The sequence below is a fragment of the Balaenoptera borealis genome (assembly GCF_965194805.1).
Source record: "Balaenoptera borealis genome assembly, chromosome: 19".
NCBI classification, from domain to species: Eukaryota; Metazoa; Chordata; class Mammalia; order Artiodactyla; family Balaenopteridae; genus Balaenoptera; species Balaenoptera borealis.
In genome coordinates this window covers 12,581,538-12,592,830 of record NC_138878.1, presented here as the reverse complement: position 1 = coordinate 12,592,830, position 11,293 = coordinate 12,581,538, and the positions used below count along the sequence as shown (strand labels likewise).

Sequence of the window (11,293 nt, the reverse complement as noted above, 5' to 3'; positions counted from 1 at the left end):
GAATCCTCAGACCGAGGCCCCAGGGCCAGACCAGCCCACCCCCTCCTGCACCTGGCAGGAGGGGAAAGCGGTCTTCTCCAGGTGGGCCTTCTCCAGGTTCACCCTTGCAGATGCAAAGCAAACCAAAACAAACCAAAACAAAGCAGGTGTTTAATAGAAAAAATAAAGGGAACTGTGGCAAGATGTGGCATTTGGCTACGCCCTCTCCCCAGCTTTGCTGCCCTCTCCCTGGCCTTGCTGAGTCGTGTCCCCCCCCACCATGCCCACCTGGTACAGCTCTCACCTCTTTGGGCTTAGGAGACGGTCAGCCCTGCCCTCAGGGAAGGGGGCAGCCCGGGCAGTGCCAGGAGGGGCCGTAGGCTCTGTCTTCATTGACCTTCAGGTGCCCCCCAGCGCCTACCGCGCCAGGTGAGACCACGGGAGGTATGGAAGGCGGGAAGCTGAACCCTTCTCAGGCACTGAGTCCCCCTCAAAGGAGAAATACCCCTCTAGGGTCTCCTCTCTCAAGAGGAGCTCCCACCACCACCCAGAGAAGCCTCAGGCCCAGTCCATCTCCTGCAGGAGCTCCTCCAGCTGCCCCACCCAGTTACCATGCAGGCCACTCAGGGCAGGAGGCCTTCGCCCTGTGCCCTCAGCAGCGTCACTGCGCCGGGGCCCCAGCCGTGGGTGCCGGGGAGTGGGGCAGGGAGGCGGGGGGCTGCTGGCGCAGGGGGTACAGCTGGGCGGCCACACACTGTGACGAGGGCTCCAGGCTGTGAGGCTGAGGCCTTGGCACCTCACAGTCCTGCCAGTTCAGGACAGGGCTTTGTTTACCTGCAGGCGACACACCACACGCAGACACAAATAAGATTGCAGGAGTGGTCAACACCCGCCTCATCCCCAGACCAAGCCACATTGTCCTCCCTGTACCCAGGGCCCGTCTCAGCTTCCAGAAATGGCCTGTAGCCCTGGGAAGCAGAGGGCATGCCGAGGAGGGTCCCAGCTCTGCTCAGTGACCTGGGCTCAGACACCCAGTGTCCCGCCCCCAGCCCCTCAGAGCTCCTTACAGCAAGAGCAGTACAACAGCTCCATGACCCGCAAGCAGTTGTCCAGCAGAGCTTTGGGCCGCACCGGCTTCAGGCTTCCTGGGGCACTCAGGAGGGACAACACTGCTTCCACCTGGGGGCTGACCTCCACACCCTGGAAGGGAGGAAACCTTTAGGACCACAGGTGCCACCCCCAGCCTGTGAAGAGATCCCAGGAGAGCTCTGGGGGGCGGGGGGGGGGGTGGTGGCTGTCCTGCCTGGAAGGAGGACAAGAGATCCCTGTGACCAGGACGCCTGAGAGCAATTTCTCTCCTTCCTGCAGGTGCCATTTTTCCTGGGAGGGGCTCCCTCGATGTCCCTCACTCAAGCACAACACACAGAAGCTTCTCTTTTCCTCTCCTAGGGGCAGGCCAGACAGGGAGGAGCTGGGGGCATCCCTGCTGTTCTAGCCCAGGCCCGGCCACCACCACATGAGGAGTCCCTATCCCAGGGACACTGTCCTTCAGGATGCAAAGACCCACACCGACTCCAGTGAAGAAGAGACAGGACCCTCAGGAGGGTCAGTCATATCGTGAGGCGCACTGACAGGGCTGGGTCTCCAGCTCCAAGCTCGGGGTCTCCTCTCCACAACACTTAACAAAAGGAACCTGGTGTGGGGAGCACCAGGCACCATGGGAGGAACAGAGCAGGGGCCAGAACCGTCATAGAAGACACGGAGCACGGGACTTCCCTGGTGGCGCAGTGGTTAAGAATCCGCCTGCTAGTGCAGGGGATGCGGGTTCAAGCCCTGGTCCGGGAAGATCCCACATGCTGCGGAGCAACTAAGCCCGTGTGCCACAACTACTGAGCCTGCGCTCTAGAGCCCACGAGCCACAACTACTGAGCCCCCGCACGCCACAACTACTGAAGCCTACGTGCCTAGAGCCCGTGCTCCGCAACAAAGAGAAGCCACCGCTGAGAAGCCCGCACACCGCAACGAAGAGTGGCCCCTGCTCGCCGCAACTAGAGACAGCCCGCGTGCAGCAACGAAGACCCAAGGCAGCCAAACATAAAAATAAATAAATAAATAAATGTATGTATAAATAAACAAATAATAATATTAAAAAAAAAAAGAGACATGGAGCAGGAGGAAATATGGGACCTGAGCTGGGGAAGGACCTTCCTAAAAGTAAAGTGTTCTAGGTTGAACTGTGTGTCCCCCTGCCCCACAACCCCCTAAAAAAGCTCTGTCCAAGGCCTAATCCTTAGTACCTGCAAATGTGACCTGTTTGGAAATGGGGTCTATGCAGATGTAATTAAGTCAGGGATCTCCAGATGAGATCAGTCTGGATTTATGGTGGGCCCTAAATCCAATGACTGTTGCCCTTGTAAGAGAAAGGACACAGGTCCTTCTCTGGGACACAGAGGGAAAGGCCATGTGAAGACAGAGGCGGAAGGTGGAGTGACGCTGCACAAGCCAAGAACACCATCAGCCACCAGAAGCTGGAAGAGGTGGGAAAGATCCTCCTCTGGAGCCTTTGGAGGGAGCATGGCCCTGCTGACACCTTGATTTCAGACTTCTGGTCTCCAGAACTGCGATAGAATAATTTCTGTTGTTTTAAGCCACCAGTTGGTAGTAATTTGTGATGGCAGTCCCCAAAAAAACTAATATACAAAGGCTTAGAGAGAGAAGTGAGGGTGGTAGGAGGGCAAAGGGGCCCATGCCCATGGCCCTCTCCCTAGAGGGAGGACCCACTGCCCCATAGATGTTGGACACATATGGAACAGGCCATCAACCATTAACACTGTGAGAAAGAAGAGGTTAAAAGTTGGTTCAGGGACTTCCCTGGTGGTCCAGTGGTTAAGACTTCGCCTTCCAATGCAGTGGGTGCGGGTTCGATCCCTGGTTGGGGAGCTAAGATCCCACATGCCTCATGGTCAAAAACAAAAACATAAAACAGAAGCAATATTGTAACAAATTCAATAAAGACTTTGAAAATGGTCCACGTCAAAAAAAAAATCTTTAAAAAAAAAAGCTGGTTCAATCTGAAGAGCCCAGGTGGGCAGGGCCTCAGCCTACCCACAATCTCCTTCCCAGCCCCCAAACCAGCTCCCCAGAGCTCACAGAGCCAGAGACACTCCCAAGGAAAATTGAGGATGGAACACAGTCCGTTCCCCAGGTCAGCTCCAACCCCCCCTGCCCACAGGCACAAGAAAGCCACCAAGGAAATGGCTGGGTCTCCCGGTCCCCGCCAGAATGGAGAGCCTCCACAAAGTTCTCGGCAGCTGCAAAAGCAGGTGCTGGCCCCGAGCCCTGGTGTCAGCAGAAGCTCACAGTTGGCTTCCTGTTGGCTGTTCTTGCTGGGCAGCAGGTGGGGCCCCGGGGCAGTTGTGTACCAGGGTCCTAAGGAGGGCTGGTGGGGGGGGGGGCAGTAGGGCAAGGCGGGGGTGTGGGGAGGGGTCCCATGGCACATGGCCTGCAAGGACACACACCGACCCTGTCCCCTTACTCTCTAGGCTTTTTGGAAGACGTATCCCCCAGGCCTCCGATCAACACTGCTCAACAGGCAGCGATCGGGAACCTCTATTATTATTATTAATTAAGGTACGTTTATGTTAGGGTTCACTCTTTCTGTTGTACTTTCAATGGGCTTTGACAAATGCAATTATACCCACCGTTACAGCATCATACAGAAGAGTTTCATTGCCCTCAACCCTCATGTGCTCCACCCATTTATCCCTCCCCCTTTCCCTCTTTTCTTAGATGTGGAAATAAAGTGAGAGGGATCAATGACTCGCCCAGGGTTGCAGAGCATAAGAACAGGGTCTCAGGTGCATCTCTTGCCCCCCAAGCCCAGGCCACCACCCTGCCCCCCCCCCCATTTCTCCCACACTCTCCAGGACATGCCAGAACTTTCCATGCCTTTATCTTCTCCCTTGATAGTTTTTGGCCACACACACACACACACACACACACGCACCCGCCCTGGCCACCTGCACCTCTGCACAGCTCACCGGGAGGCCTTGTTTGACATCCAGCAGCAGCGTATGTACCTCCTCCAGGTACTTCCAGGATGGATGGCCCTCGAGCAGCACCTCCTGCACCCACTCAGTAGCACTGAGACTCACCAAGACCCACAGATACCGCAGCTCCTGTTGGCTCACCCGGGCCCTCTGCTGCAGGGACAGGAGAAATTATTGAAACCCCAGACAGGAGCCTCTGGGCCTGCCCCCCACAGCTCTGACCGCCCCCCAGATTTGCCCTGCACAGGGGGCAGACCACGGGCATCCACTGTGGATGGGGTGGGAGGGGCACCTGGGGCCTGAGCCAAGGGCAGGCTTGCTTGAGGGGCCAGGAAAGACCCCTGGCAACAGGATCTGCCCAGACCAATGTGCCTCCAGGCAGGGTCCACAGGATGTCCCAGGAGGCAGGGGCCTCCCCATTCCAGAGGGGGGATTCTCACCAGCCTGGTGACGTTGGCCATTCGGAGTACCCCCTCATAAGGCACACTGACCCTGTAGTTGATGGGGAAGTAGTGTTTCTGGGGAGATACAAGAACAAAGGATGAGATCAGAGTCAGAAATGGCTCAGACTCCCCCAACTTCCGAGAAGAAATTGATGCAGCAGAAGAGGACCCAGGACCGGCCCTTGATGGCAGCGGTGGTCCTCTACAGAAAACATGTGCTTGGCTCCCAGTTGGGATAAAGACAGCTCTTTCCTCTGGGACACAGGGAAGGTGAAACAAAACAAAACGTGTTAAGGCATAAGTCTCGAGCCAAAATGTAGGATGAGAGGCTTACTACTCCTAGAGAATCATATCCTTTAGGAGGGGTGAGGAAAATGACTTTAAAAGATTGCTCTAAAACTTACCATGGTGATGGTTTCATGACTTTGTGAATACACTAAAAGCCACAGAAATGTACACTTGAACAAGTGAGGTGTGTGGTATGTGAATTATATCTCAAAAAAGCTGTTAAAAAAAAAAAAAAGACCTACAGAGCCACATGCCACGTGGTCCACCCTATAAAAAGAATCAAACATTCTAATTTCTAGGTCCTTATCTCCCCTGCTAAATAGTGTCTGGGGTTCCCCCATGGTTTCCTGAAATCCATTCCTGAGTCACTGGGTGAGTGCCACGTGGAGGTGGGATCAAAGGTCAGATGAGATAGGAGGGTTGGAGGCCCCGGGAAGGATGGCAGGAGCGGGGACAGGACGTGCAGACCAGGCACATGGGTGTGTGTGAGGGAGAAGGGAGCCATGGCAGGCACAGGCCTGACACAAGTCCAAGGAGAGGGACTGAATTTCCAGGTCCTTATGTCGCATGAGACACAGGGCTTTGGAAGAGGGACACAACGAGTGCCGACGTGGTTACCATGTACTGAAGGCGGTTCCGGTACTGCAGCTTGTCCCGCAGAAAGCCAGTGATGGCACACTCCTCGCTCCGGGTTAAGGGCCACACCTCCAAACCCTCGTTCCCCAAGGCCATGCCCAGGAAGATCCCGAGATCTGTGGACCGCGCACAACAAGAACACGTGAGCCACCTGCGTGGCTCCCACACCGCCCGGGTATGCAGAGCTGTGCTCACGACCTCCCTTTTCCCAGTCACAAGTCCTCTCGGAAGGGCCGGGGTGCGGGGCGCAGCGTCCCAAGGAGGCCTTCCCAGCGCCAGAAATACTCTCCCTGCGGTCCGGGCTCCAGGACAGCAATGCAGACAAGCATGAACCGTCCAGCCCAGCCACCTCCCACCCAAGGCTGGCAAAGCCCCCCAGGAGCCACGTCCTGGGATTGGTCTCCAGTCTCCTTCCCACTCCTGCCCCAGGGGGCAGGCACAGCCTCCTTTCCATGGTAACCCCTGCCCCTATCTAGAGCCTCTGAGTTTTCAAAGCCTTTCGCTGCATTTTCCATCCAGAGACTCTGGAGCTGTGGATTCTAGGTCCAGCTCTACAAATGACTCTTGGGCGACCCACTCCATTGTCCTCCCTGCTCTATCTGACCTTGACATGCCTCTTAATTAGAGGTACCAGCAGGTTTGTAGCGGCCCTTCCAGTTTGGTCTTTCCGGGATGCTGAGCGAACCTCAGGCTGTTTCTCTTCCCCGCTAACAAACGATCCAAACATTACCAGCCTTCACCACTGCAGGTCACTGTGACTTTAAAAACAGTGTGATTTCTGTGTAACTGAACAGACTTACAAAAATTATCTGAGAGAATTTGCAACAAACATGAACAAGGGTTAAGTTGATGGGAGCAGAAAGAACAAAATATAGATGGGCAAGAGACGTATCTGAAACTCAACCTCGCTAATAAATTCACGTCAAAACAATCGATACATGTTTCACCTACCAAATGGAAAGACTTTTTTGTTGTTGTTACTGTTGTTTTATTTTATTTTAATGACACTTGCTGCTGGCAAAATAGTGAGGCAGATGCTCTCATCCTGGAAAGCAATTTGGCAATTTTTGTTATTAGTGGACTTAATAATGCCCACACACTTCAACCCACTAAGCTTTAAAATTGTCCACACTCTTTGACCCATTAAACTCATTTCTAGGAATAAACGTGAGGGAAAACAAAAGAGAGACATAACCGAAAGATTTGTGACAAAGACTTTCCTTTGCAGTATTATTTTGTAATAGTGAACATCTGTAAGTGGCCTAGATGTTCAATAATAACGAATGTAGCCAATAAAAATCACATTGCCAAAGAATACTTATGATATGCTTATATGATAAGAAAAATACTTTTGATATGCTTAGCAAAGTTTTAAAAAGCATGATTCAACACACCGTATCTGGGTATAAAGCATGACTTGAATTTTGTTAATTATGTGTATGTGTGTGTATAGAAAATGCAATGGAAAGAAATGCACCAAATCTCTATGGGAGATTTTTATGTTCTTCTTTATATTTTTTAGGATATATTTTACATTCTATAATTAGTATGTATTATTGTTAATAGTCAAAAGCAGTAATTTTTTTTCCTTTTCTCCCTCTTCCTTCCTTCCTCCCTTCCGTCCTCCTTCTTCTCTCTCTTTCTCTCTTTCTTCCTTTTTTCCCCCAAAATAGCCAGGCAGGCTGAGTCACCTCTTTGATTCGCCCCTGGTTGTGAGCAGCAATTACTGACCAGACTTTCTGCACTCACTTCCCTGGCACTTAGGGAGACTTTTGTTCTTAAACCCTCACCGGCCTGGGCCTGCTGACACTCACTTTCCCACCCCCTTCTCAGTGCTGCTGCCATGCCTGTGCCCCTGCTGGGCCAGAAGCTCAGGCTTACTCAAGCCTATGCCCCTTATGGCCTGCAGCCCACCAGCCCTTCCCCTCATAGAAGTCTGATACCACATTTTTTGCAAACTTGCAAATTTGCAATCCATTTTGCACTTCCTCTGTCTCTCTCTTCCCATGTTCTCAACCCAATATTTGGACAAGGGAACAGATAAATCAGTGTTTCTGCTTGCTTTCTCCCTTGTCTCTACGTCATTAACACTCTCAGCTTGGCACCCCTGCTGGTCAGGATCATTCCTGCCTCAGGGTTTAGGCTCACACATTGCCCCTGCCCTGGGTATCCTCTCACATGGCAGACCCCTTCCAAGGTCTCACCAAGACTCCTTCCCTCCCCAGAGGCTCCCCTGCCTACGCCAGCCACCAACCCGTCTCTAGCACCAACCCCTATCTCTAGAACCAACCCCTGTCTCTAGCACCATCTGTCCAATTCACTCATTGTCTTTTTTTTTTTTTTGGCTGCTTTGGGTCTTCATTGCTGTGTGCGGGCTTTCTCTAGTTGCCGCAAGTGGGGGCTACTCTTCATTGTGGTGCGCGGGCTTCTCATTGCAGTGGCTTCTCTTGTTGCGGAGCATGGGCTCTAGGCGTGTGGGCTTCAGTAGCTGCAGCACACAGGCTCAGTAGTTGCGGCACGCAGGCCCTAGAGCGTGCAGGTTTCAGTAGTTGTGGCACGTGGGCTCAGTAGTTGTGGCTCGTGGACTCTAGAGCGCAGGCTCAGCAGTTGTGGCGAACGGGCTTAGCTGCTCCGCGGCATGTGGGATCTTCCGGGACCAGGGCTCGAACCTGTGTCCCCTGAATTGGCAGGTGGATTCTTAACCACTGCGCCACCAGGGAAGCCCCTCACTCACTGTCTTGACCAGACAACGCAGCTCCCAGTGTGTGAATGCACAGCGCTGTGAACCACAGCGAGGACGTGTTACTCAGCACTTTGGGGTTCACGTCGAGCAGGGAACCGGGAGCAGGCATCTGGGTCTCCTGTAGAAGCTGGTAAAGGCCCACCCAGGGTATCTGATTGAGCAGGTATGAGGTAGTGGAGTGGGGGGGCAGAGAATCTGCATTTCTAACAAGTCCTGAAGTAAAACTGATGCTGCTGGTCTGGGGACTGCACTTGACAGAAAGTGACAGTTTACAAATTGGTGTCCTTAGGGCCACATTCTGGTTCGCAGAGATTTCACATAAAAATCCAAATTTCCATCTTTTCTTTAAAAATCAGTATCCCTGTCCACACTGAGCCTTCTTTCCAGTGTGGCAGTCACCCTGTGGCTGCCCACTCCACCCCCAAGTCCTACCCCACCTGCCCTCATCTGAGTCCCAGTCTGGAGCCTTCGGGGGCCTGGCCACTAGCCTCGTAGCAGAGACTCACAGAGCCTCCGTGCTTCCCAGCCTGGCACACATGGGTTGCCCCAGAAACTCTGTCCACAGATGATCTGCCTTCTCCCAAACTTAGACCTCCTCCAAGTCTGCAGCCCAACTACCATTCCCAATTTTAAGCTCCCTTCCTGTTGCCTCCACTCTGAAAAACAGGCCAGCAAACAGGTAACTAGGCAGGGCCAGCACAGCTGTAGCCTCACGTACCTCTGCATTCTGAAAGCCCCACAGCTAGTGCAACCCTGGTCGGGAGGCCCGCCGTGCCCCCCTATCTCCACAGTTAAGAGGCCTGCAAGACAGAAGAGGAGACTGAAGAAAGAGTAATGTCCTGTGCGCAGTGACAAATGGGGCTTGTCCACCACCTCCACATCTGTGCCTGTGTGTGTAGATACCCCCAAATTTACATTCACCAAGAACCTCAGATGCAACCTTATTTGGAAATAGGGTCTTTGCAAATGTTATTAAGAATCTCCAGATGAAATCCTCTTGAATTTAGGGTGGGCCCTAAATTCAATGACTGGTGCCCTTATACGAAGAGGAAAGGACACAGAGACACATGTAAGGAAAGACCATTCACATGGGCTTCACAGATGAAGGCAGATTGGAGTGATGCAGCCACAAGCCAAGGAATGCCAGAAGCCACCAGAAGCTGGAAGAGGCAAGAAGGATCCTCCCCGAGAGCCTTCAGAGGGAGCATAACCTTGACAACTTGATTTCAGACTTCTGACCTCCAAAGCTGTGACAAAATACAGTTCTGCTGTTTTAAGCCAAGACTGTGGCAATTTGTTACGGCAGCCACTCCTTTTCCAGCACCCCAGCCCCTCTCTGAGCCCCTGATCCTCATCCCTCCCTCCCCCTCACCCCATAGCCAGTCCTTGCCAATCCTGCGCTCTGCCTTCATGAGCTCTGTCCCCTCTGCCAGGCCTCTTCATTCTCACTTCCATCTCCAGAAGGAACCCTCATCACCTATCACATCCTGCCCAGGAGGCTGTGACAGCAACTCCCAAAAGCACGGCCAAATTGATCTCCCGAAAGCAGAGTACCTCTCAATCTCAGCTCCCACGCCCAGGTCACGGACCTTCCAGGGCTCCCTGTTATCTCATGAATTAGCCACTCTTCACTCTGGCTTTCAAGGCCTCAGCCACCTGAGCCCAAACCAGCTTTCCAGCCTGGCCTCTCACGCTCTCACTGCTGAGCCTTTGCTCACGCTGCCCCCTCTCCCTGGAAGGAACACCGTCCTCACATCCCCACGTCTACGTGTGTGAACCCCACCCACCTCTGAGACCATTTCAAGCAGCACCTCGCCGTGCTGTTTCTCCTGCTCCCCCTGCTCCTCATGACTTGGAAGATTCCAGAACACTGGGTCTGGGTCCTTCCACCTGTTCTGAACATCCGGACCCTTTGCAGTACCCTCCACAAGGGCAAGGGTGGACCCATCTCCTCTGTGAATACCTCACAGGATCAGACCCCGGACCTCATGCAAGTGGCACACAGTTCCTAGCACCTAACTCCATGCCAGGTGTTAGAGAGAGACGCACGAGACAGCCCAGGTCCTTGTCACCATGGCAGTGTCTCTCCAGTGGGCATGTGGGGGGCACCAGAAAAAAATATGTTGAACTTAAGTCAATTAAACTGAATCTTGGAGTCTGAAGGGAGCTTGGTCTGGCCTCCCACCAGCAGGCAGGCCTGAGAGACTTGTCAATTCTTTTTCTTTTCTGTCCTCATTTCAACTATTTTTCTTTTCCCCAAAGACACTGTTCTCTTTCTGCCTTTTGATTTAGCTCTTTATGGAGGGAAAGGCAGAGGTAACAGGCTGCACTACTCCCATGTGTCTTGGGGCCCAGGCAATTTCACAAGCCCCCACCCCTGGCTGGTCATGCCCAGGGAGGCCAGAAATCATCTCTCTGCCACCTCCATCCCCACCGTACTCCCCAGCACCAATGAGTCTGAGCAAGTGAGACGCTGCCTCCTACCCCCAGTGCCTGTCCTGTCCCTGTAACCCACTGACTGTGCCCACCCAGCCTAAGGCTCATACCCACCATGCCCATCTGAGCTGCAGTCAGCTGGAGACAGGGCAGACGGCGTGGGAGTCCCCAAGGGTGCCTGCCATTAAGCTGGGAAGCATCTCAACTTCTCACCAGGAAGAATGCCCTGGTTGCCATGGTTACGAAGCCTGGCTCTGGGCCAAGCTCTCCCTGGGCAGTCCCCACAGAACCCCCCCAGTACTCACAGTGCAGCCAGGCGAATCCCCGGGGCATGGTGGTGCGCTGGGTCTCCCAGAGAGCAGAGGTGGTGTCCCCAGCAATGTGTCTATCCACAGAGGCCTGAGTGGGGCCTACATGGCCTCGGGTCAGCAAAGGTGGCCCAAAGTCGAGGAAGGACTAGCCACGGAGGAGTGGCCCAGCAGGAGGCGGCAGGTGCTCCTGGGCAGGGCTCACCCTTATCTGCCTGGCAGTGCAGAGGGCAGCCGGGGGGCAGTGGCTGTGAGTCCCATGGCAGCCAAGACCTGGCCTGAAACGGCTGCCTCGGGGTCTTCCTTCCAAGCAGGAGGAGAGAGTCCCCAGCAGGCCCCTCGGAATCTGAGGCTGGGTTGTGCTTTCTCTGATTTCTCTGTCTGCAGCTGCTCAGTGTGAAATCTGGCTCT

The 11,293-nt window shown here is 53.8% G+C and overlaps 1 protein-coding gene across 10 annotated transcripts in view; it reads right to left on the bottom strand.

The window, feature by feature from the left end:
- Positions 1 to 132: 132 nt before the first annotated feature.
- The window catches only part of IL34 (interleukin 34), a 63,426-nt gene continuing 52,265 nt past the window's right edge, over positions 133 to 11,293 (bottom strand). For 8 of the 10 annotated variants that reach the window (XM_082369992.1, XM_082369987.1, XM_082369995.1 and 5 more), the window contains 6 exons: positions 10,880 to 11,291; positions 5,378 to 5,511; positions 4,469 to 4,546; positions 4,020 to 4,181; positions 1,047 to 1,179; positions 133 to 813 (listed from right to left, as the gene is read on the bottom strand). In XM_082369992.1, coding sequence (XP_082226118.1) covers positions 641 to 813; positions 1,047 to 1,179; positions 4,020 to 4,181; positions 4,469 to 4,546; positions 5,378 to 5,511; positions 10,880 to 10,907 — 708 coding nt within the window. In that variant the 5' untranslated portion in view covers positions 10,908 to 11,291 and the 3' untranslated portion in view covers positions 133 to 640. Of the gene's footprint in view, positions 814 to 1,046; positions 1,184 to 2,854; positions 2,936 to 4,019; positions 4,182 to 4,468; positions 4,547 to 5,377; positions 5,512 to 10,879; positions 11,292 to 11,293 lie in introns of all 10 variants that reach the window. The other 2 variants (XM_082369988.1, XM_082369996.1) reach the window with 2 other exon arrangements.